Source organism: Lynx canadensis, chromosome B2 (assembly GCF_007474595.2).
Source record: "Lynx canadensis isolate LIC74 chromosome B2, mLynCan4.pri.v2, whole genome shotgun sequence".
Classification (NCBI taxonomy): domain Eukaryota; kingdom Metazoa; phylum Chordata; class Mammalia; order Carnivora; family Felidae; genus Lynx; species Lynx canadensis.
In genome coordinates, this window is record NC_044307.1 from 135396174 (window position 1) to 135422952 (window position 26779).

A 26779-nucleotide genomic window follows, 5' to 3' on the forward strand; every position below is an offset into this window, starting at 1 on the left:
TAGACAGTGTCTCTATCTTAATGCTGTAAAATTATATGTAGAATCTTACTTATACACACAAATAAAGGCCAACAAAGTGTTTATCTAGCAGAAGCCTAATCATAGGAGTTAGGCATCATTCCTTATATTTTTGTTACATCTGTGGCCCACATTAGAGGCCCAGTTTCAGCACTGTTGAAAGATCTGATTTCAAACTGTCTTTAAAAATGGCAAAAGTAGGGTCGCCTGGGTGGCTCAGTTGGTTGAGCGTCCGACTTCGGCTCAGGTCATGATCTCATGGTCTGTGAGTTCGAGCCCCGCGTCAGGCTCTGTGCTGACAGCTCGGAGCCTGGAGCCTGCTTCCGATTCTGTGTCTCCCTCTCTCTCTGCCCCTTCCCCACTCATGCTCTGTCTCTCTCTGTCTCTCAAAAATGAATAAACGTTAAAAAAAATTTTTTAAAAATGGCAAAAGTAGATGAAAACATCAGGAAACTTAATTTTAATGAGTAATTGCCATCTCTCAATCTTTTGTGACTCATCACTAAATAAGTGACAGTAATTATACATTGGCATATAAAACAAATACCTCTGCTGTCAACAGTTACAGTCTAGAACAGTTTTGATTTATTTTAGAAGCTGACATTGTACTTTGTTAGGTACAGTGACTTAGGCACATAACTGACTTTGGCATGTGAAATTGTCATGACAGACAAAAATATAAAAGATATTAGAAGTAAGTACCTATTAGATTTCCAGTTGCAAATTTCCCTCTCTCTCTCTCTCTCTCTCTCTCTCTAATAAGCCAAAGATCTTTATATCCATAAATACCTGGTACATTTTCCAGTGGCAAAGGTATTCTTTTAATATGCACTTTGCATCCTCTTTTTTTTTAGCAAGTTTTTTTATTGGCACCAATTAAAAATAGTAGGCACCTGAGAAATCGCGTAATTTCCCCACAAGTTTAAGTCAAACTTTTTGTCTAAAGAAATAGAATGTAAGAATGATGACTGAAGAATGAAACTACTTTTGGGGGGAGATGGGGTAAACCCTTAAAAACTGTAGGATAAAGGAATTTTCTGTAAGAATTATAAAGACTTGACATTTGTTAATAATACAAAAGCTGCACATTTGTCTAGTGCTTTACCATTTGTAAAATAGTTATGCAGATGCGAGACCTACGTGGGGCTTAAGAGAGGCAGTTGAAAAAAAAACTGTGAATACCTTAATTAGAATTAGAGTTTTTCCTTCTTGAATGTCAACCCTGTCATCACCATTCCCGGACAACAGTGGTGATTCCGTATCTCTTCACCTTAGGTCTCAAGTGCATTTGTTCTCTTCCTCATTTTCTCTTACTTCCCACCCCCCCACAATGGAAATGCAGTTTTCAGAATGTATGCTGTGTTCCATGCTGTTATTTTAAAAGCTTAAGTCAGACATTTTCTTTTTTCTCTTACCCCCCATTTGGGAGGAGAACAAATCAAAATTAATTTTTGGTTCATTTTATGGTTAACCATTTTTACTGTTCTTTCTTCCATTACTAATTCATATACCCACATTTCATAAGAAGAAAAAAATCTGACCGTGCTTTGAATGTCAGTGCCACAAGGGATGGGATCTCTTCTAACTTGCTCCTTTCTCTCTGTAATGCTTGTACAGTGCCTGAAACATGGTAGGTAGACAGTATCTCTTTTTTTTTTTAACTTTTGGAGAAATTACATGTTATTTACACTATAAAAATACCTAAAATTATGGGGCGCCTGGGTGGCTCAGTCGGTTAAGCGGCCGACTTCGGCTCAGGTCACGATCTCTCGGTCCATGAGTTCGAGCCCCGCGTCGGGCTCTGTGCTGACAGCTCAGAGCCTGGAGCCTGTTTCAGATTCTGTGTCTCCCTCTCTCTGACCCTCCCCTGTTCATGCTCTGTCTCTCCCTGTCTCAAAAATAAATAAAACGTTAAAAAAAATTTTTTTAAAAATACCTAAAATTAGTAAAACTAACACCATCTGAAACTTGAAGTGTGTTTTTCTAATTACCAATAAAGCTGAGTAAGAAATTGTGTCCATCGTTCCTGGAAGTTGACAAAACCTGGGTAAAGACTAAGCTTTGTGAAACTGCCGCTTTAAAAAAATGCCCGTAGGACTGGTTTAAGGGCCCCAGTATTTGAATTCACTAATACTTATTTTAACAACCACAAGAGGGAGTTGTATGCTTAAATTACCTTTATATGTTAAAATGTAGTTTTGCCTGAAAGAGGATTTCAAAGGTACTGAATGTTTTTTCCACTACCTGTTATTCCTTCTCTTTTTTGTGTGTATATCTAAAAGTAGATAGGTAGGTTTCGAAACCAAAGTCAGTGTGTGATTGAGGTGTTAAATACATCACTTAGGTTATTGCCTAGGCAGAACTAGCATATAAAACAACGCCACCTTTCTGCATTGTGAGCAACTTAAAAGTCTTGCCAGATTTCAAAATGTATTCAGCTGTGTTAAGTGAAAAATGCTAAAACTAAACATTCAGGGAGAACTCTAAAATAAATTTCATGTTTCTGTTTTATCAGTATTTCTGTCTCTTGGGCCTAAAATTGGTATTTTACTCCACCGTTCATTAAAAGTCAATTGTTGTCACTATTTTACATGTAGTAGATATTTATCAAGTGCCTACAATTGTCGACATTTAGTACTAGATACCAGGTGGTACAAAATCAGTGTTTACCCTCAAGGACCTTGAGGTTTAGTTGAGAGATGTACTTGATAATGAAAAATCTAAAATGCTGAATTTTTCCTAGTGTGAAATGAAATGGACTCATCTAACAAAAAAGTTGCTTCTCTAATGGGATACCGATTTATAAATACAAAGTAATAGTATTTTTATAAATACAAAAATGCTCTTGAATAGTTCCTTTAACTTTGTTCCTTCCTTCACACTTCCTTCATACTTCACACTTCAGGGTATTAATTTATTTAACGCCCTTTGAACAGGTAGTATAGAAATATACTTAAGCTCCTTTACTACTAAAATTACCTTGGATTTCAGAATACTAAAAATTTAATTAATCTGTTTTTGGCTAAACAAAATACTGTTACGATGCAAATACTGCTAAAGAAACTACAGCACAGTCTTTACTCATACATGATTGGATATATTTTAATTTTATACATTTATATATGTTACATTATATTCTGTATATTCTGTATATTCTGTAGATGTATATATACATATTCTGTATATAGACACAATTATGTCTAGGTGTGGTGTTTTTTTTTAATCATCCTTGTTTCGTATTCAGGGAACTCCTGTTGAAAGGCTTATTTCTCCCTTCAGTTCTGGAAATCCCCTCCTGAGTCCCAGTTTTTCCATTGTCTCTTTCTAGAGCTTCTCTTACTCAGCTATTCAACATCCTATACCAACCTTCTACTTCTCATAGCCCTGTCCTCAGATATTCTACCTCCTTATCTTTCCCATTATGTAATTCAGGAGGTTTCCTTAATTTTTGTTCCAACCCAGGTATGAAGTTTTCATTTCAGCAGTGATGTTCTTAATGTCTAAGAGCTGTTTCTCGAATTCCTTTTTCATAGCAGACCATTGTTGCATGGGTGCATGAACGTCTTAGATCTCTTAGTGATGCTAATTAGAATTTAAGTTTTCGTCTAGCTCCTAAATCCTCTCTGCTTAATCTGGGTGTAGTCTTTCTCTTTGTTTATATAGATCTTTGACATGTCAGACGTTTCCGAAATGTATGGCGATCCATGGCTGTTGGTTCATATTTAAAATTTTTTTTCTTAATGTTTATCTATTCTTAGAGAGAGAGACAGAGCGCCAGTCGGGGAGGGGCAGAGAGAGAGGGAGACACAGAATCTGAAGCAGGCTCCAGGCTCTGGCTGCCAGCACTAAAGCCGGACACAGGGTTTGACCTCACGGACCGCGAGATCATGACCTGAGCCGAAGTCAGACGCTTAACTGACTGAGCCACCCAGGCGCCCCAATTTATATCTGAGAATGAAAGACTGAGAAAACTAAGTGGAAACCTACGTGAGAACGAGGGACTTGTCACTTGGGAGACTTTGCTATGCGATGAGTGAGGAGCCAGCTACTAGGAGAGAACACTGCCATCACGGCCTAACGTTGTTCGTATATGGGGACCAGCTTGAGAAATCCATGTTGGGTGGCCTTGAGAATAGACATGCAACTGTCTGTCCCACAGGATAGGGTAGGGCCGACTGTTGCCTAAACAGATATCCAATTAAAGCCTTATCTCCTTAACTTCGGCCTCCTGTTGTCACCTGCAGGCTTCAGTCTGGAGCCTCGGTAGGTCTCTGCAGTGCAGATGAGCTGCTGCTTTGTCCGAGATTGTAGCTTTCCCCACCCTCCTTCATTAGCCTGCTATTCCATCTGCTTGCAGCCTTCCAGAAATTTGCTGAAATCTCTTGTCCATTAATTGCCTTTTTCCCCTTGTTTGTTGTTGTTGGATTGATGGTTTATTCCTCTGTCATTGTCTTGGGTTTCAGGACGTGGAAAATTATATAAATACAATGTTTAATCATCTTTAAATGGAAGTCCTGGCTAACAATCGATTCTTCAGAGCCTGGCTTTTTAAGTCCATATTTGTCTGTATCTAAATGAATGACAAGAATGGAGAGAGAATTTTCCCTTTAGCTTACCCATGGAAGTCTGTGTAACAAATCACCCCTCCTCCCGTATAAATACATATTACTAGATAGCACATGAGCCCAAATTATCCTTATGTGTGGTTGATGTGATTGTGTTTGTAACACTTTCTTAACATGTCAAAACAAAGAAACAAAACCCAGAAACCAGTCTCAGGGATTTCTCAAATCCCTTTTCAAAGCCATTTCTTGTAACAGAGGTGAAATTTTCTAGCCTCACCCCACGACTGCAGCCCAATTTTGTAAGCCTGCCTCACTCTCTTTCTAAGCTAATTCCCTTCTTTTGGACGCCAGAAGTAGAATTGTCATGTTTCTTGCTCTGTAGTTAACACTCACCCTTTTTTCATTTCGTGGGGCCTGATCAGAGCAAAAGTGTCTATAAACAAACACTGTATGACTTTTCTTCATTATGAGTCTAATAAGGGTTCTTAATGATATGTACTGTGTAATGGTTTATATGGTGAAGGTTAAAACTGCAGACAGACCACAACGAGAGAAAAAGTTTATTACCTTTAGCGGAATTTTCATAGTGATTCATCTTGACACCCCTATTTTGTCATTCATCTTCCTGAGATTTCTATCTAAAACTCCCAAGCCACAAATGAAAAGTGAACTGGGCACATAGAATCCAGGCACTTAGAAGAAATAATTGCTAAGAAGTAAAGGGTCATATCTCTTTCCTACTATCTTCAGAGCACTTTTTATCTTGTTTATAATTAATAGACATACTTAAGAGATCCTGAAGAGTCTCTTAAAAAAAACTACATTTTTCATTCCTAAGTAATATAATATGATATAATATAATATAATATAATATATATAATATAATATAATATAATTATAACTCTGTTCTAAGATTTTGTCTTCACTGGAAAGAAATCTCTCAAACAGAATTTGAGGTCATGGATTCACAGTATTTTACTTTTGGGGTTCAGTGTAATCATAAATGTATCTTGCCATTTTTCCCCAAAGGCAAGCCATCTTCAGCCATTGCAGAAACTCCATTCTTTGTGAATCCCCAGGGATGTAAATAACATTTTTCTATTGCAGAAACATTCTGAAGAATTTACTCCTTAACTTCAAAATATGCCCACAACCTTCAGCAGCTGTGGCTGCTTCAGTGACTGTGGCTCCTCTATTTTTCCTCAATTTTTTTTAACCAGATTTCTGCCTTGTTAAAGGATCTCTGCTACCAATATTGGCCTTCTCAGCTCTGTGGTATACTTTCCTATTTTGGTAGAAAGGATTACTAATACAGAGAATTACTGGGAAGAGTGCTTAGCCCCCGTCCTAGAATGTGTGTCCTGAGATGGATTGGTTGGAAAATAAAATTGAAACAGAAATAAAGTTGGATGGTTGGTACCTTCCCCCTCCACACTTTTATCACTAAGTAAAGAACCCTCTTTGTGTCTCATATTTTGCCCTAAAGTCATCTTTTTCTGAAATGAATATTACTACACTCGCTTTATTTCAATTTTACATATTTGCCTGCTATGTCACCTTCAAAACTTCCAAGTGGCCTTCAAGATGGTGTCTGGTTTTCAGCAGTTTGACTATGATGTGTTTGGTTTTTGTTTAACTACTGCTTGGAGCTCTCTGGGTTCCTTTGATCTATGATTGATTGTCTTTCTTTAATTTTGGAAGATATTTGCCCATTGTCTCTTTAAATATTTCTTCTGCCTTGTCTTTCTCTTCTCTTTAACTGATTACATGTATATTAGACTATTTGATATTTGTTCTTTTTTCCACTTTTTTCCTCTTGTTTGGGCAGTTTCTGTCTTCCAAGTTAACTGATTCTTCTGTATCCAGTATGCTGGTAAGTCTGTTGAAGGAATTCTTTATCTCTGATACCGTATTAATTGCCAGCATTTGACTCTTTTTTTGTGTAATTTCCATTTGTCAGATTATCTATTGGTCCTGCCTGTTTGGTATCCGTCTCTTTAACTAGATTTTTTTTAGCATATTAATCATAGTTATTTTAAAATTCCCTGTCAGGTGGTTCTAGCATCTGGATCATCTGTTAGTATGCTTCTATTGATTGCTTTACCTCTGGTGAGAAGTTGGATTTTTCGCTTGCTTTTCTGTGTGTCTCATAATTTTTTGTTGAATGCCAGTATTGTATGAAAAAAAAGAAAAACAAACAGAAGAGACTGAGATAAGTAGTATTTGCACCCGGAAATGAGAACAGCTCTTTTTTTTTTTTTTTTCAGGTTATTAGCGTGAGGACTTTTCGTCAATTCAGTCAGGCCCGGAGCTGGGTTTGGGTTTGTTGTTAATCTTTAGTGTACCACTGCCTTCAAATATCTCCAGCAATTGACTGCTCTTATTTTGCACCTCTTAGAGTGGTACCCGAAGTGCAAACTATTTATTTACTTTGGCCTTTTACTTCCGACCTTTCTGTGCTATGATGGGTCCCCAAGTACTCAGACTTCCTAATATGATCAGCAAGTCTCCACATGATCTGATAAAGGGCCAAATAGTAAACTATGTCTGATTTGCAAGCCATGCAGTTTGTCACAGCTATTCGGCTCTTGCTGTCGTAACATAATAACAGCCATAGACAATAAGTAAACAAGTGAGCATAGCTGTATTCCAGTAAAACTTTTTTCACAGAACCGGCAGTGAGCCATACTTGTCCAATGGACCATAGTTTTTGGCCACTCGTTGAGAGCCTTGTTCTTCCACACCATCACCACCCTCCCCACCACCACCATCACCCCCCCAGTCTCTCCTACTCTGTATGTAAGCTCTGCAAGGGCAGGGATTTTTGCCTGTTCTTTGATTTGACAGTAGGCTCTCAACATAATAAGAATGGGTGAGTGAATTATATTGTGTGTTTCTTATGAAACAGTATATAGCTGAATGTTAAAATTTAGTGTGCTGATCTCTTGTATCTAAACAAATATCATTTAATTAAATTGCAGTTGTGATTACTGATATATCTGGATTATTCTTGTCATATTTTTTTTCTACTTCTTTCTCTTTTTTCCTCCTTTCCTGCCATCTAAGTTTAATCAAATTTCATTCTCCTTTTGTTCAGTCCTTTTATTTAGAAGCTACATTCTATTTAGCTTTCTCTAATAGTGATCCCTACACATTTAATGTGTGTGTGTGTGTGTGTGTGTTGTGTGTGTGTGTGTTTTAGTAGGCTCCACGCCCAACCTGGCGCTCGAGCTCACAACCCCGAGTTCGAGAGTCACGTGCTTTACCGACTGAGCCAGCCAGGTGCCCCTAACATGTAGGTTTGGTTTGGCAACATTTTAGAGTATTCTTCCTGAATACTTTCAAGACCTTAGAAGGCTTCTCTGGGCTTCGTATTTCCAATTTCTTGCTATTTCTTAATGTTTAGTTGTACTTTGTTTTAAAGCAGTTTATGCCACCCTGCCCACTGCCATGGTCTTTCCCCTTTTTTTAGAGTTAGAACTTTAGATTTATTCATCTGTTCTTTCCTTTTGTATATCTCCTTCTGATCAAAAAAAACATTATTAGTGTTCTTTCAGCAGCAGCCGGTGGTTGTGAATTCCCCAAACTTAACTGAAAATGTTTATGCATCCATGCTCCGGTAATTTAACTAGATGATCAAGTTATGCTATTATCTTGAGCATCTGTTATTTCTCTTCTTTAGTTTTAGAAGTTGTTTCAGCAAGCATCTCTTCAAAGTTTGCCCCTTCCTATCCGTTGTCCCTTCAGGAACTCTTTTTTGAACTTATGTGGGATTTTTTCACCCCTCTTTCATGTCTTCGGTCACTTTAATCTCTGTATTCTGGTAGTGATCTTAGGCTTATCTTCAGATCACTAGCTGTGTCTTTGACTGTATACAGTCTACTGTTTAATATCTGTTTGACTTTTCATTTCAGTGGCTACTTTTTAACTTCTAGAGGTTTTGATGGTACTTTGCAAGTCTGTCTCTTTTATTCATAGTATCTTTTGCTGTATTTTTACGTACTCTGTTATCACTGTAGTCCCATCTCAGTCTTTTATATAGCTTCTTTCAGACTATTAACATAATCTCTAAGTTTGGGGGGCTCCTTCTAGGCCATGGATCCTCATGGGCTATCATTTTCCTTGTTTGGTCAGACTTGTCTTTTGAAAGCTTCTCTTTAGGAAAGGATGTTTCCTCCACGGATCGCATGGTAATAGCTTCCTGGCGGTGGAAGTGGCTTGTCACGGCAGCTTGCACTTGCCTCTGCCCGCCCCGTCCCAGCAAATCACCAGCCTGGGGCTCATTGGCGTCAGTATTCTCACCCTGAGGTTCTCTCTCTCCCTTAAGGTATAAATTTGGACCACTCAGATGTGTTTTAACTTGGTTTCAATTTCTCAGAAATCTCTACTCATCCCTGCTTCATAAAGATACTGAAGAATATCGCAGATATGTATCTTGTTTTAGAATTTCAGCATAAATATCAACCATCATTTGGTCATCAGAGGATATTAAAGGATTTAGTCATGAGGGAGAAACCATCATTAAATTCAAGAATGCTACTTTTAAGTAAATAATCACTAATTTGAGCAAATTTCTAATTAATGCCCCGTGAGACATGTTGTTGGCAGGTGGTTAGAGTTTAGAAAGGATGTTATTCCCCATTTTCCTTTGCTCTGTCCTTCATTCTTACTGCAGTCCTGCCTCCGTCTTTTCTCTCTTTTCTGTCTCCACTCCATAACAGCCCACATCCTCATCTTCTCTTAAGAAAATAAACCCTACCGTAGAATTCTTATATTTTGGAACAATAGAGAGGTAAGACCTGCAGTTCAAAATAAATAGTCAAATTGATAAAAGCCTGACAGAACAAGCTTGATAGGTAGGGATGTACTATAGACACAAGCAGCGGTTTTCAACCAGGAACATGTGTACCTCCAAGAACACCTCCCTGCATTTACAGAATATATATTAAAATGGGAGAAAGGTTAACAGGGTTTTCATGTTTATCAGAATCAGCCATGCTTTTAAAACTTGGAACATAATGCCCTAGTATTTGTTTCTTCCAATTAATAAGAAAGGAAAATTATAGAGGGAAGCATTTGTGGATTATAACAGTGTCAGATTTGTTGGGAAAAATTCTCTACTGTTTAAAGTTAATTTTGAAGGTCCTGATCCTAACAGCCATCCCCAGACTCCACACCCTAATCCTGTTCTAGAATACAGTACTTGATTGGCACTGAATATGTCTAATATGCCATAGCCTTTTCCTTATTTTTTTGATTCTTAGAAAATGATGTTTAAAAAATTAAGTAAAATAAAGAAATCCGAGGTTTAGTTTAAGATGACTGTTTAGCATTAATCCAACCTGTTTAATCTACTTGACTTCTTCATTTAATAACTATTTTTCATTTTTAAAGATTGTTAATTGTACTTTCAAATCTGCCCGTTTTCTCAGTGGTAGAATCATCCCACATTGCCTTTTTATAGAAGTAGATAAAGCGTCTTCACTTCTAGCCCATATCCTAAAAAACAAGGCCCACATTGCCCAAGGATTGATCACAAGAACACACACTAATTTTTTGGCTTAATAAGTTTCCCAAGCAGCCTTTCATATCATGCTACAAGATGATTGCATACTTTCTTTCTTTAAAAACCTAGAAATATTTTCACAAAAATAGAAGTGATTTCTTTAAATGGTATCGTTTTTACTTCGGATTTGAACAATTTAATGTTAGCATTTAACACTTTAATGTTAATATTCATGTGGATTGAAATCAGTCTGTCTTATTTGTGGTGGCATTCATCAAAATGGATTTGGCTTAAACCCACATTCTCTTCTAAAATGTCCATAAGTGTTCACATTAGAATACCTTATGCATAGTCCAAACATGGTCAGGCTTCTTGGAGTAGGTCTTATCTTTCAGAGGGTCAACGCAATTAAATAAGAGTGGTAGGTTAATTAACTAGACCGGAGCCCTTTATAGAAGTAATAGGCTATAAATGCTGGCCTTAGCCAACAAAGTGGTTAGCCAAACCGTTTTTTTTTTTTTAATTTTTAAATGAGGTAGCAACATTGTCTGCTTAAATAATTAAATAATTTTCAGTTACAATTTTTTTATTTTAAGTGTTCAAACTCAAAATATTTTGTTTTAGTGTATCTTTGGGATTCTTGGCATACTCTTGATTGTCACAGAAACACTATTTTGTTTTCCCAAAGCTGCTTAAAGGGTTAATTGACGGAAGTGAGTGGGTCCTCATGTTTGCTAATATGTGTTGCAGCTCTGTTGTGGTACAACCAGAAGGCAGAATGGAACGACGTCAAAGAGAACTTGAGATTCAAAAGAAAAAGCTGGATAAACTAAAATCTGAGGTCAATGAAATGGAAAATATCTAACTCGAAGGCGCCTGAAAAGATCAAATTCCATATCCAAATACCTTCAGTAAGTCTTTCTGTAATTCTTGTGACCTCTGTGCTTGGGAACATGAGGAATAGCAATCTGTCAGAAGTATAAAGAGTTGATCTAGTTTTTCTAGAAATGCTCCTGTTAACTCATACTTGTTTCTTTGCCCTTACCTTCCCTTGCCAAACTCCACGCTTTCTTACCTAATGATAAGAGAATCCAATGTAGATCCTTCTCACACGGAATTATTTTTCAGCTCGAAGAAATGCAGCAATTGAGAAGTTGTAATAGACAACTCCAGATTGACATTGACTGCTTAACCAAAGAAATTGATCTTTTTCAAGCCCGAGGTAAAGTTCAGTGCATACTCAACTGAAATTCATTGTATTAATTTATCAACTCTTTTCCTGTGGCTGAAAACAGACTTCTCAGTTGTAAGCTTATTGTCTCAGATTTGACTCTGGAGCCAGATAGTACTAAAGAACTATTGTGTTTTTCTTCCCCACCCCCACTCCAAAAGAAATTATGTATTTGGTTTAGGAGTAATTTGATAAAATTTGTATTATTCAAACCCGCTTTAGTCATGTGTTAAGGGAAGACAGTAATTAGTATGTCTGGCTGTGCCATCAAAAGTATTACTGTTATGTATTAGTAGAATCTATAATATTTATTGTAATATTTATTAAGATTAAAATAGAGGTATGCCTATGTCTCTTTCCTATTGCTGTTTTTCCTTTTACCTCTCAAGAATCATGCTTTTTTAAAAAAACGTAATTAAAAGGCATCCCCACCCTAATGGCACTGTCTTAATTAATAAAAAGAGAGTAAAAGTATGGCCTGTACCTCTTTAGAACAACTTATTATGAAGCTTGAGCTATTAGTGATAAGCCATATTGCTTATTGTAGTAAAAAAAAATCTTGACAGTTTAATTCAGTTCCATAGCTAAAGGAATTTATAACTTAAACCTAATTCTGAAGTTAGGGAAATAATAGAATGTATGAAATGGAAAAGATAGAAAAAGGAAGGAAGCCAACAAAAAAGAAGTCCTTAATTACTCTTGAGTGTGTGCCAAAAATCCATCAAACTGGAAAGATGGTGGTTGTGTTTCCTTTTAAAATGTAGTAAGTCATGTTTGACATTCATAGAAAATGCCATATTTAACTTTAAAGAGAGAACAAAGGAATTTAGTGCCGGTCTAGCAACTATAGTTTTTGAACCTGTTCCTTTTATTTAACATCTGAACCATTATATTACATTAGTGTAAGGTTTTAATACTTATTTGGAACCAAGCTATTTATTTAGTTGCTTAAGACCATGTTTGATTGTTTGAAATTATATTTTAAATTGTTACATTTTAAGTTATTTTAACTTGTCACATGGAATAGTGGTCTAGTTCTACATCTGTCACTGTCTGACAGTTTAATTTGGCTTCTTCCCTCATTTACCACTTAGACCTCTGTTGTGAGTAGTGTATTATACCTTCCTCAGCTGTTTTGACATCCTTACATGTAATTTGAGATTAGAAGTGCAAAATAAATGAAAGACATTTCTTCTATTTATACTGTGATCTTTTTTAGAAAGAATATGTTTGCTTTTGAAAAAATAAAATTAAATATTTTTGAGCTATAAACATTGATATATTTACTTTTTATATATTTCAGGACCACATTTTAATCCCAGCGCTATTCATAACTTTTATGACAATATTGGATTTGTAGGTCCTGTTCCACCAAAACCCAAAGGTTAGTGTCTCCATTAAGTGTGAAAACCATTACATCTTGAAAAACAGATTTTAGAAAATTTTGTTTTAGCACCTTCCACTCCAGAAGGTGCTTCAAACTTGGCATTCATGGATGAATTCATCAGGAAGATAGTTGCTTATTTTCACTTATTGCTGGGGATGGAAGGATGCAAAAGTGTTATGTACTTAGCTATTTAAAGTATATGCAGGGGCGCCTGGTGGCGCAGTCGGATAAGCGTCTGACTTCAGCCAGGTCACATCTCGCGGTCCGTGAGTTCGAAGCCCCGCGTCAGGCTCTGGGCTGATGGCTCAGAGCTGGAGCCTGTTTCTGATTCTGTGTACTCCCTCTCTCTCTGCCCCTCCCCCGTTCATGCTCTGTCTCTCTCTGCCCAAAAAAAATCAATAACGTTGGGAAAAAAAAAAAAAAATTAAAAAAAAAAAAAGTAATATGCAGGTCCTTAGGATTCATTCTAATACCCCTCTAAACAGCAAGTCTTGGCAAAAGAAATCATCAGGTGCAAAAAATTTGGTACGTCTTTAAAATTTAGATAATGAAGAGAAGACCATTTAGGGAAGTTTACTTTTCATGCGTATTCTGTTGATGCATAATTCTGCATAAATCAAATACTCTAAATTCCAAATGAATCATTTTTAAAACACTAAAGGGCACCTAGGCGGCTGAGTCGGTTAAGCATCTGACTCTTGATCTCAGCTCAGTCTTGGTCTCCGGGTTGTGAGTTCAGCCCTGCATTGGGCTCCACGCTGGGTGTGAAAAAAATTTTTTTTACCTACTACAATTTTACATCATTGATAATCAGACCATATGCACACCAACTAAGATGTCAAAGTAGGTGTGTGATTTTTTACTCTAGGAATTAAAAGAGAGAAATGATAACAAGAATGATAGGTATGTTACTAGCTCTTTGGTTTGTTAGAAGACGTTTCACATTAGCACTCAGTGGAGTTCTCTCCACTCCATCATTTTGTTAAATATAATTGTATTGGGCCTAGCTGTACCATCATTTTTTTTTTTTTTTAATTTAAACGTTCCTAAACATAGTTAGCTGGAATGCATGAACATTATTCCAGAGGAGCAAAAGTGAGATTAGGGCATTTGTCACAGTAAGCAGTGGTTAAAATACTACATGCTATTTGGATGTTAATTAAGTAGAGTAAAGAAAACAGTGGCATAGCCTAGCTTCTTAAATAAACAAAGTGGGTATTTCAGACTCTGAATAAGTTGCTTTAATATATCTTTTCACTCTCTTTCAAAAAGTAGAAATTGTTCTTATAAAAAGATTCCTGTTGTACTTCTACTTAAAGCCCAGTACTTATGTATTGAGGGTAGGAAGGGAGTATAGATGAAGGTAGTTTGGAAAGGAGGTGAAATGGAATCAGTCATGACAGTTGTTTGAAGCAGGATAAGTACATGAGAGGGCTTAGTTTACCGTTCTCTCCACTACTGTATATGCTGAAGTTTTTTGTGATAAGAAGTAAGGAAACATGGAACGGTGAAAGCACAGGATGGAAAGCCTTTCCTTAAATTTACAAACATATCAAGGGAAGGGGGTCCAACATGGTGTCCTAGGAAGACTCTGACCTTACTCTTCCACAAACACACCAATCTACACCTACATATGTATGGAGCAGTTCCACCTGGAAGAAGAACTGGGGGGCTCATGAACAGCTCTGCACGACAAAGGGTAGAAGGACCACATAGAGATTGGAAAGAGAGATAGAGACACAGGAACCCGGGGAGCCCACCCCCTACGCTACAAACTGCAGTAGGGGGAGATAGCACTGAGGAGCCTATGCACAGATTTGCCCACCTGGCCCCAGAGGAAAAACAGAAATAAACAAAGATGTGGTTTAAAGGGCAACGGGATATAAGTGAGGAAACCCATTTACCAACCTAGAGCATCCACAAATGGTGAGGGAACTGCTGCAACTCTCTGGGTCAGAAGTGCCAGCAAAGTACCATGTTTACCTTCTCCCACCACTATGATAGCACGATGGGAGCAAAGTCATAGCCAACCTGCCCTCTCAGCAAGACGCGGGCCTCTTCCCACACCCAGTTCTAGCCATCCTTCCAAAATGGCCCCATGTGCCTATGCCTACCTGAGCTCCAGCCATCCCACCAAAGGGCCCCATGCAGTGCGCACTGGTAGACGCCCAGCCTGCACCCACTGCAGTTCCAGCCGTCCTACAGGGCACCCTCTGCATGGAGTACCCTAGGTCTCCGCTCACACCTGCTACAGGCTCAGCCAGCCAGCCAAAGCTGCCGGGCACACACATCTTATGGGACATTCCTACACAGGGCCACTCCTTCAAGACTGAAAAAGGTCTTTTTTTCTTTTGCCTAATTCATAGAAATAAACACAGAAAATCAAACAAAATGAGACAGAGGAATGTGCTCCAAACAAACAAAGACAGAACTACAGAAAAATGAACTAAATGGAAACAGAAATAAACAATCTACTTGATAAAGAATTCAAAGTAATAGCCATAAGATGCTCACTGAACTTGAGAGAAGAATGGATGAGTTCAGCGAAAACTTCGACAGATATAAAATGTAAAAAGAATCAGAGTTAAAGAATGCAATTACTGAAATGAAAAATACACTGGAGGGAATGAGCAGATTAGAGGATGCAGAAGAATGGGATAGACCATCTGGAGTCAGGGTATGGAGAGCACCAAACTAAAGCAAAAGAAAAAAAAGAATGTTTTTAAAAAAGAGGATAGGTTACAGAGACTCTGGGACATCAGAATATATAACATTCAGGGGCACCTGGGTGGTTCATTCAGTTAAGCATCCAGTTTCAGCTCAGGTCACGATTTCACGGTTTGTGAGTCAAGCCCTGCATCAGGCACTATGCACTATGCTGATAGCCTGGAGCCTGCTTCAGACTCTGTGTCTCCCTCTGTCTCTGCCCCTCCCCTACTCATTCTTGTTCTCTCTTTGTCTCTCTCTCTCATCTCTCTCTCTCTCTCTCTCAAAAATAACATTAAAAAAATAATTTAAAAAATAGTAACATTCATATTATGGACATCCCAAAAGGAGAAGAGAGAGAGAAAGGAGCAGAAAACTTATTTGAAGAATAATAGTTGAAAACTTTCCTAACCTGGGGATGGAAACAGACATTCCGATTCAGGAAGCGCAGGGAGTCCCAAATAAAATAAACCCAAAGAGGTCCACACCAAGGCACATATTAAAATGTCAAAGATTAAGATAGATAACCTTAAAGCAGTAAGAGAACAGGAATTAATTGTATATAGGGGAAAAACTCCATAAGACTCGGCTGATTTTTCAGCAGAAACTTTGCAGCCACAAGGGAGGGGCATGATATATTCAAAGGGCTGAAAGGAAAAAACCTACAACCAAGAATACTACTTAGCAAGATTATCATTTAGAATTAGAGAGGTAGAGTTTCCCAGACAAAACTTAAGAGTTCACCACCACTAATCCAACCTCATAAGAAATGTTAAAGGGACTTCTTTAAGCAAAAAGAAAAGACCATAACTAGAAATAAGAAAATAATGAAATGAAAAATTTCCCAGGTTAAAGCAAACTTATGGCAAAGATAGTTGATCAATTGTTTATAGAGCTTAGTATGCAGGCTAAAAGACAAAAGTAAAATCAATTATATCTAAAGAAAATTAGGTTAAGGGATTCACAAAATAAAAAGATAAAATATAATATCTACATAAAAATAGAGGAGAGAGTAAAATGTAGTGCTTTTAGAGTATGTTCAATTTAAGCAATCATTGACTTAATATAGACTGCTAATACTTAGGATGTTACATATGAACTTAATGTTAACCACAAACCACAAACCAATAATAAATACACAAAAAGTAAAGAGACAGGAATCCAAGCACAACACTAAAGAAAGTAATCAACACATGGAAGAAAGCAAGAGAAGAAACAGAGAAGAACTACAAAACCAACCAGAGAACAACAAAATGGCAATAAGTACATACCTATCAGTAATTACTTTAAATGTAAATGGTCAAAATCCTCCAATCAAAAGAAATAGGGTGACTAGATGGATAAAATAACAAGACCCATGTATATGCTCCCTACAAGAGACTCACTTCAGACCTAAAGACACTGAAAGGGATGGAAAAAGATACTCTGTGCAAATAGAAGCAAACAAACAAACTGGGGTAACAATACTTATATCACACAAAGTAGACTTTTTTTTAAACATTCTTTTTTTAATTTTTTTTTTAACGTTTATTTATTTTTGAGACAGAGAGAGACAGAGCATGAACGGGGGAGGGGCAGAGAGAGAGGGAGACACAGAATCTGGAAACAGGCTCCAGGCTCTGAGCCATCAGCCCAGAGCCCAACGCGGGGCTCGAACCCACGGACCGTGAGATAATGACCTGAGCCGAAGTCAGACGCTTAACCGACCAAGCCTCCCAGGCGCCCCTTAAACATTTTTTTTTAATGTTTATTTATTTTTGAGAGAGAGACAGAGACAGAGACAGAGTGGTGAGTTGGGGAGTGGCAGAGAGAGAGGGAGACACAGAATCCGAAACAGGCTCCAGGCTCTGAGCTGTCAGCACAGAGCCCAACACGGGGCTCTAATTCACGACCACAAGATAATGACCTGAGTCAAAGTCAGATGCTTAACTGACTGCGCCACCCAGGTGCCCCAAAGTAGACTTTAAAATGAAGACTCTAATGAGACAAAAAGGGCGTTATGTAATGATAAAAAGATCAGCAAAAGGATATTACAATTATAATACTATGCACCCACCAATAGAGCACCTAAATATATGAAACAAATATTAAGAGACATAAAGAGAAATTGATAGTAATACAATAAGAGTAGGGAACTTTACAACCCCACTTACATCAATGGATAGATCTTCCAGACAGAAAATAAGGAAACATTGGCTTATGAACAACCCATTAGATGACATGGACTTAACAGAAAATTTCATCCAAAAGTAGCAGAGTACATATTTTCAAGTACACATGGGACATTCTCCAGGATAGATCACATATTATGCCTTAAAACAAGTCTCAGTAAACTTAAAACTGAATGTGAAGCATCTTTCCAACCACAGTGTTATAAAACTAGAAGTCATTTACAGGGAAAAAACAAATATGTGGAGGCTGAACAACATATTTAACAACCAATGCATCAATGAAGAAATCACAGAGGAAGTAAAAAAATACTTGCAGACAAATAAAAAATGGCAACACAGTTTCAAAATCTCTGGGATGCAGCAAAAGCAGTTCTATGAGGGAAGTTTATAGCAACATAGCATATAACCTCAAGAAACAAGAAAAATCTCAGATAATCTAACCTTACACCTAAAGGAACTAGAAGAACACAACAAAACCAAAATTAGTAGAAAGAAGGAAATAATAAAGATCAGAGTAGAAATACAATAGAGTCTAAGAAAACAATAGAAAAGATCAATGAAACCAAATCTAGTTTTTTGAAAACATAAGCAAAATTGATAAATCTTTAACCAGACACATCAGGAAAAAGAGAGAGGACTCAAAATCAGAAATGAAAAAGGAAAAGTAACAGCCAACACCCAAAGATATACAAAAGATTATAAGAGATTACTATGAGAAATTATATGCCAACATTTCGACAGCCTAGAAGAAATGGATAAATTCCTAGAAACAAACATTATTCCAGGACTGAATCAGGAAGAAACAGAAAATCTGAACATTTCAATAACTTAGTAACGAAATTGAATCCGGAATCAAAAAACTCTCAACAAACAAAAGTCCAGGACCAGATGGCTTCACAGGTGAATTCTGCCAAACATTTAAAGAAGAGGTAGTACCTATCCTTCTCAAACTATTCCAAAAAATAAAAGAGGAAGAAAACTTCCAAGTTATTCTACAAGCCCAGCATTATATCCTGATACAAAACCAGACCTTTAAAAACACTACAAAAAAAAGGAAGGAAGGAAGGAAGGAAGGAAGGAAGGAAGGAAGGAAGGAAGGAAGGAGAGAAAGAGTGAGAGAGAGAGAGAGAGAGAAAGAAAAAGAAAGGAAGAAAGAAAGAAAGAAAAAAGAAAGAAGAAAAAATTAATTACAGGCCAGTATCCCAGATGAACATAGATACAAAAAATCTTCAACAAATATTAGCAAACTCAGTTTCAACACTACACTAAAAGGATCATTCACCACAATCAAGTGAGATTATTACAGGGATGCAAGGATGGTTTAAAATCTACAAATCAATCAACATGATATACCACATTAACAAATGAAGCATAAAACCATATAATCACCATAATAAATGCCGAAAAGGCATTTGACAGAATTCAGTATCTGTTCATGATAAAAACTTTGAACAAGGGGTCCCTGGGTGCTCAGTCAGTTAAGCGTTTGACTCTTGATTTCAACTCAGGTCATGATCTCATGGTTCATGAGATTGAGCCCTGTGTCAGGATCTGCTCTGAGAGCACAGAACCTTCTTGAGATTCTCTCTTTCCTCTCTCTCTTAAAATAAATAAACATCAAAAAAAAAAACACTTTAAACAAAAGTGGGTTTGGAAGGAATATACCTCAACATGATAAAGGCCACATATGACAAACCCGCAGCTAAACATTATAATCATTGGTGAAAAGCTAAAAGATTTTCCTCTAAGATCAGGAACAAGACAAAGATGTCCACTTTTGCCATTTTTATTCAGCATAGTACTGGAAATCCTAGCTGCAGATTCAGAAAAGAAAAAGAAAAGGCATCCAAATTGATAAGGAAGGAGTAAAACTGTCTCTATTTGCAGATGACATAATGCTATATATAGAAACCCTGAAGATGCCACCAACAAAACTGTTAGAACGAATAAATGAATTCAGTAAAGCTGTAGGATACAAAATTAATATGCAGAAATCTATTGCAGTTCTGTATACCAGCAACAACGTAGCAGAAGAGAAATTAGAAAACATCCCATTTATAGTTGCATCAAAGAAAAGTAAAAATATTTTGGAATAAATTTAACCAAGAAGGAAAAAATACCTATACTCTGAAAACTATAAGACACTAATGAAAGAAACTGAAGACAACACAAACAAATGGAAAGATGTATCATGTTCGTGAATTGGAAGACTTAATATTGTTAAATGTCTATACTACCAAAGCAGTCTACATTGAGATTCGGTGCAGTCCCTATCAAAATACCAATAGTATTTTCATAAACTAGAACAAATAATCCTGAAATTTGTGTGGAACCTGAAAGATCCCGAAGAGCCAACGAATCTTAAGGCCAACCTGGAAGTATCAGAATCCCAGATTTTAAGATACGGTACCAGCACAAAAATAGACACATAGATCATGAAACGAATAGAAAGCCCAGAAATACCCACCCATATATCATCAACTAATCTACAACAAAGGAGGCAAGAGTATAAATGGAGAAAAAATAATCTCTTCAATAGATGGTATTGAGAGTATTAGACACCTACATGTGTCTAAAGAAAGAAACTGATGGGGCGCCTGGGTGGCGCAGTTGGTTAAGCGTCCGACTTCAGCCAGGTCATGATCTCGCGGTCCGTGAGTTCGAGCCCCGCATCAGGCTCTGGGCTGATGGCTCAGAGCCTGGAGCCTGTTTCTGATTCTGTGTCTCCCTCTCTCTCTGCCCCTCCCCCGTTCATGCTCTGTCTCTCTCTGTCCCAAAAATAAATTAAAAACGTTGAAAAAAAAATTAAAAAAAAAAAAAACTGCAAAAAAAAAAAAAAAAAAAGGAAACTGGACCACTTAAAAATAAACCCTAAATGGATTATAGACCTAAATGTAAGACCTGAAACCATAAAATCCCTTAAAGAAAACACAGGCAATAATCTTTTGGACATTGGCCTTAGCAACATTTTTTTAGATGTGACTCCTCAGGCAAGGGAAACAAAAGCAATATTGGGACTACATCAAACTAAAAAGCTTTTGCACAGCAAGGAAATCACCAACAAAATAAATAGGTAACCTACTGAATGGGAGAAGATATTCTCAAGCAGTATATCCGATAAGGCTTAATATCCAAAATAGAAAGAACCATACAACTGGACACCAAAAAAACCCCACACATCATCCAATTTAAAACGGGCAGAGGACCTGAGTAGACTTTTTCCAAATGCTACAAATCACTAATCATCAGGGAAATGCAAATCAAAACTATAATGAAGTAACACCATTCAGAGTGGCTAATCAAAAGACAAGAAGTAAAAATTAAAAACTCAATTTGAAAAAGACCAGAAATAACAAGTATTGATGGGGATGTGGGAAAAAAGGGGAACCCTTGTGTACTGTTAGTGGGAATTTAAATTGGTACAGCTACCATGGAAAACAGTATGGAAGTTCCTCAAAAACTAGAAATACCATATAGTCCAGTAATTCCACTGCTGGGTATTTACCCCAAGAAAATGAAAACATGAACTTGAAAAGATACATGCATCCCTAAGTTTATTGCAGCATTATTTACAATAAGCAAAATACGGAAGTAGCCTAAGTGTCCATTGATAGATGAATAGATAAAGAAGATGTGGGGTGTGTGTGTGCGCGCGCACACGTGCACAACGGAGTATTATTCAGCCATAAAGAAGAATGAAATCTTATCATGACAACATGATGGACCTAGAGAGTATTATGCTAAGTGAATAAATCAGAGAAAGACAAATACCATATGATTTCATTTATATGTGGAGTCCAAAACAGCAACACAACACAACAACACAAAACAGATGCAGACTAATAAATACAGAGAACAAACGGCCTCTGGGGTGGAGGGAGATGGGCAAAATAGGTAAAGGAGATTAAGTGGCACAAACTTCCAGTTATAAAATAAGTAAGTCACGGGGACAAAAAGTACAGCATAGGGAATATAGTCAACAATATTGTAGTAACGTTGTGCGGTGACAGATGGTAACTACGTCATGATGAGCATTGTGTAATGTATAGAATTGTTGAATCACTATGTTGTATACCTGAAACTACTAGAACACTGTATGCCAACTATCCTTCAATTTAAAACATTCATAACATGTCAAATGATGAAATATGGCATATTATTATTTCCAAAAAAAGAAAAAAAATTCTTACTAGCTTGTTCGCAAAAGATAAAAATTTGTATGCTATTTGGGGAAATATAGAATCAAACATTCTTCCCTTAGGGCTAAATAGAGAATTATTTATTAGTTTCATTTATAGAGGTTTATTTAGTTAGTTAGAAATGATTTTACAGTTCTGCTTTACACTGCAGTGTTGTTTTTTTTTTAACGGCTAAAATTAGTGTGGAAATCACAAGCCATCCTTTGCAATCCAACTTCCTCCTTTTAAATTCTGGTTCCAAATACCTCTAATAAAAAGATTGGTAAGTTTAAGTACCAAATGAGATTGTGCAGATATAAGAAAACCATTGGAGACTTTTCATTAAAAAAAAAAAAAAAAAAAAATTGTAGGTCCCTAGGGGCGCCTGGGTAGCGCAGTCGGTTAGGCATTCAACTTTTGGTTTCAGCCCAAGTCATGATCTCACAGTTTTGTGAGTTCGAGCCCCCATCAGGCTCTGAGCAGGCAGTGCAGAGCCTGCTTGGGATTCTCTCTCTCTGCCCCTTTCCCACTCGCACCCCTTACTGTCTCTGTCTCTCTCAAGATAAATAATAAAGCTTAAAAAAAATGTTTTTTTAATTTGTAGGTCCCCTATTGATTACCTTAGATATCTAAATAATGAAGATAGTGCTGGTGTTTAATAATAGATTGAAATGTTAATACAAATAGTACCCCTTCCTAAAAACTTTTGTAGTTAAACAAAAAGGATAGACAAAGTTTTTTAAATGTGCCAGGTAGGAATGTTTTCTAACACCTAGGTGAGACCAAAATTCTAATAAGTAGGATGGAGCCCGAGATTAAAACAATTATTCAATAAAAGTGTTTCCCAAGTATGAAATGTGAAATCATTTTAAATGGTAAAATGTCAAATAAATCTTAACTATTTCTTTTAATGTGGGTAGGAAACATTAACTAGTATTTCAGACCCTTGATTTTTCAAATATTTTCATTTACAAAACCCTTAATTAGATATTTTTAACTTACTCAATTTAAAGAAAATTACTGTATAAATAACACTTTCGGTTGCTCGTGCATATGGCAAAAATTGTCATGATGCCTAAAAATTGCTACCAATGCCTGAAAGTCGACAGTTTTGCAATAAAGTAAGTATTCTTTCAGACTAATCAGTAAAAAGATGCTGCCCGAGGGGGACAGAATACCAAACATCACTTAATTATTTAAACTTGTTATGAAAACTTGACTTCCTATATTTTATCTACTAGATACCGCAGTGTGTATTTTAGGTTATCTGTAAAGCTATCATTTAGTTACCAACTCAGTAGAGTAGGTGGAATTTGCAAATTAATAGACCGCATTTTAACATAGCTTGAATCTTTACATTGTAACCTCAGCAGGAGATTCCAGCAAGCAACACGCGCTTCTTTTACCTTAAACCTCCCTGAATAATTTGCAGGAACTCTATCCTAACATTTCTAATGGGATTCCCACAAGAGTAATTTCATAAATGTAATTTCATCTTAGATACAGCCTTGGAGGAATATAATTATTCTTGATATTTAAGATACCTTAATCCTTTCAAGCAGTCTAGAACATCGGCCTCTTAGAGCTGCAGTGGCTTTAGTTTATGAGAAAGATCAGACCTGGAGGGTGTGTGGTTTATCTGAGATCACAGAACAAAGCCATGAATGAGTAGCAGACCCAGGAACAGAACTTCACCTCGTGTTCTTTCTACTGTTCCATAATAAGTAGGATTTTAAAATGAACTGAGAGATAAAGGATGGTAAAATGTTTATAACTCAATTTGCTTCTCCAAGTCTATTGTTGGTACATAGTGAGGATTTGAGAAATTAGCTCATCTTTTTATTTTTATTTGTGTTGGTCAAGGCTTACATTCTTAGCAGATAGAGGACGTTTAACAAAAACGTCCATTCCTGGAAGAAACAGAAATAAAAATACTGCTTCAGTGGGGAATGAAACTCTAGCATTAATGAGATATAAACTTTGTCAGTATTGCAGTAGGACGGATACCTTTCCCAGTCTTAAGGTGACATGGGAATTTGCTGTTGGGTCCCCTGTGAGTTGATTTCGGTTTTCTCCTGCTATATATAAATTGGAGAAAAGATGCTCTTTTCCCCCTGACGGACATAGCGGGGTGACCCCGTCATGTCCCTGTTGGCTCCCCGGCACAGAGCACCGGCTCCCTAGAGGTTTGGAGAGAACGGAGCTTTGTGTCAGTTTCGGGTCGAGGCTTCATTTGCTTGACAGGCTTGCTTTCCTGCTGTGGCAGTTACAGGTGTCTAAAGTTGCCAGTATTTGGGCGCCTGGGTGGCGCAGTCGGTTAAGCGTCCGACTTCAGCCAGGTCACGATCTCGCGGTCCGTGAGTTCGAGCCCCGCGTCGGGCTCTGGGCTGATGGCTCAGAGCCTGGAGCCTGTTTCCGATTCTGTGTCTCCCTCTCTCTCTGCCCCTCCCCCGTTCATGCTCTGTCTCTCTCTGTCCCAAAAATAAATAAACGTTGAAAAAAAAAAAATTAAAAAAAAATATATATGTTAAAGTTGCCAGTAATTGATGACTTCGTGCTTTTTGCTTCTAAAATCATTCTTTTGCTTCCTTATAGATCAAAGGTCCACCATCAAAACACCAAAGACTCAAGACACAGAAGATGATGAGGGGGCTCAGTGGAATTGTACTGCCTGTACTTTTTTGAACCATCCAGCCTTAATCCGCTGTGAACAGTGTGAGATGCCAAGGCATTTCTGAGCAAAAGGCCCTATATCTCTAAAACCACATCTGAAGTTCAAGAAACTAGTCTGTCATCAGGGGAAAAGTTTCAACTGCTACAATAGGATTTTGTCAAATTGAAGGTGTGACAGGATGGGTTGTGCTAATGGTAAATGTCAGCCCACAGAGCTAATAATACCTCAGTCTAATGTCATGGGCAATTGAAATTCATCACATGAAAGGTAATCTGCCTGAAAAGACTTGGTTGCCCGCTGCCTAACCATGTACAGTGTTACCAGTAGCCGTTATGGATAATTCTCAATCTATATGCCTAGGTGTTTCCCAGTACCTTTTCCCCCTCATGTCACTACTGAATTTTGACAGGAGGAAGGAATAGAACGATGGCTTTTTTTTTTAAAGCTTTCGGTGAAACACTACAAACATGAAGAAAAGGAACAAGGTTTAACTATTTAAAAACTGTTTGCTGCCGCATGGTGCCAATGGATGGGGGAAGAACTTCATGAATCTGTGGTACTCTTGGCCTTGTCTTTGTCTTCCCTGAAAACGTCTCCACTCTGTGAAGCCAGCATCTGGGCTCTAAAGATGAAAAGGAAAGCAGCATGCATTGTCTGTACAAACATGCAGTGAAATATCCCAAAGCTTTTCCTACTGTACAGATCTCTCGAGTCTGCTTTAAGTGATTCTTTTCTTCTTTATTATTTTCTTATATTTCTATATGTATAGTGTAATAGTCTTTTGTTAACTAATTTTCTTTTTTCCTTTTAGTGATTAAGCACGATCATGTCCCTTTTTAAGCCTTACCTGAGAGAAGCAATGCCTTAAAATAAAAAAAAGCATTAATGAAATGAAGCTGTGCACAAAATAACCTTCCTCTACTCACTCTGTACTTTGCCCTCATGAGTGCCGATGTTCTGTGAAGACATTCAGATGCTGCCCAGTGAATTGCAGGAAATATTCCAAGACTTACGTCGATAAGTCACGCTATCTGTACTGACTTCGGCAGTGGGTGGCACAACGGTGTTTGATCTCCCACAGGGAAGCTTAAAACAAAAGGTGTTTTTAACCCACTGACAGAGCAACAAGGTTGAGCTTGCTCCATCTGCCTGGTGTCCCACAGAACTCTCACGGGAGATTACGATCGGGAAAGTACAGTTTGCAAAACCAGCAACAGCGGCCGTACCTACAAGCCCTGGTGTGGGGAGAAGTTTAAATGCTTTACTGTTGGGGCAGTCCGTTTCTAAACCTGACTTGGTGGCAGTATCATGCGTATTTATAAAACGAGGCTAGTCATATTTAGGACAACTGAAGGAAAGCTGGAAAAAAGAAAAACAAGCAAACTTGAACACTGAAGCAACCTCAAGCATCTCTTTATTTTGATGATCTATTTTTATAAGGAAAATAAATATTCAGATGATCGGGAATGTATATAACTAAATGAAATCAAGAAAAGAAATAACAGTATGCATTTAAGAGCAGAATTATGAAATTATCTATCAGTGCTTAGAACGGGGCTAAGGGAAGTGCTGAAATGTAGCAAAAAGGTAGGAGATAATGTTGACTGTCACCCATTGTAAATGTCTGCAAATGGATATTTTTTAAATAGGCAGGATTATTACAGGTGATCTGTATGAATGTCAGAGCCTCGACTTCCGGGCTTTGCATCTTGTATATGGGAAGAAACAGGACAATCCTAGTTAATTAGCCCATAGACCCAAAGCCCTTACATTTGATACGTTTTGTTTTAAAACTAGGCCTTGTTTTTCAGCTTCATCTGCAGTTCTATGTGAAGATTGATAAATCAGTTTTTACTTGTTTTATTAATAAAACGTAATTTGGATATCTTGAGTTGATGGTTTTGTGATTTAGCTGGGTAAACTATCTTTGTAACAGATAAGTTATTTATAAAAATTAAAAACTTATATTCTAATGTGGATTTTGTGACTTGTTTTTAAAGTTTGTGGGACAGAAGACAGTTTCTACCCCAGCCAAACATTTGATAGTTAATTGAAATCAGAGAGAACTCATTCCCTAGAGTCTTCTCGTGACAGATGGCATTCAACTGCATTTCTTGGATGATTTTTCGCCATTTCCTCAGGCTTCTTAACTAATGAAAGAAAGCGACCCTGTTTCAACTGAGCCAAAAACAATGTAATACTGCTTCTTTTCGTCGTTACTGCTTTTCCTTTCATTTTTTTGGGTTTTTACCGTTTACCTCATTGGAAGCGTGATATCTTGGGCCATTAGGCTGGAGGAGTCACTTAGTATCTACTTTATCCCATAATGTGTAGGTGCTGGGG

At 37.3% G+C, this 26779-nt stretch overlaps 2 protein-coding genes across 5 annotated transcripts in view; both read left to right on the forward strand.

The window, feature by feature from the left end:
* Positions 1–10927, forward strand: part of TAB2 (TGF-beta activated kinase 1 (MAP3K7) binding protein 2) — a 76680-nt gene extending 65753 nt beyond the window's left edge. For 3 of the 4 annotated variants that reach the window (XM_030316561.1, XM_030316562.1, XM_030316560.1), the window contains one exon: positions 10840–10927. In XM_030316561.1, coding sequence (XP_030172421.1) covers positions 10840–10922 — 83 coding nt within the window. In that variant the 3' untranslated portion in view covers positions 10923–10927. Of the gene's footprint in view, positions 1–5851; positions 5896–10839 lie in introns of those variants that run through there. The other variant, XM_030316564.1, reaches the window with a different exon arrangement.
* Positions 10913–26409, forward strand: LOC115514508 (TGF-beta-activated kinase 1 and MAP3K7-binding protein 2-like). Its single transcript, XM_030316565.1, has 4 exons — positions 10913–11000; positions 11218–11311; positions 12624–12704; positions 24358–26409. Exons 1-4 carry the CDS (start codon positions 10935–10937, stop codon positions 24498–24500), a joined length of 384 nt encoding a protein of 127 aa, XP_030172425.1. The 5' UTR covers positions 10913–10934; the 3' UTR covers positions 24501–26409.
* The last annotated feature ends 370 nt before the right edge of the window (positions 26410–26779 follow it).

Excerpts from the sequence above, each read along its gene's own strand:
- LOC115514508 (XM_030316565.1), top strand. The coding sequence starts at position 10,935 with ATGAAATGGAAAATATCTAACTCGAAGGCGCCTGAAAAGATCAAATTC. Across the intron at positions 11,001-11,217 it reads TCCATATCCAAATACCTTCA|CTCGAAGAAATGCAGCAATT; the intron begins GTAAGTCTTTCT and ends ATTATTTTTCAG. Across the intron at positions 12,705-24,357 it reads TGTTCCACCAAAACCCAAAG|ATCAAAGGTCCACCATCAAA; the intron begins GTTAGTGTCTCC and ends GCTTCCTTATAG.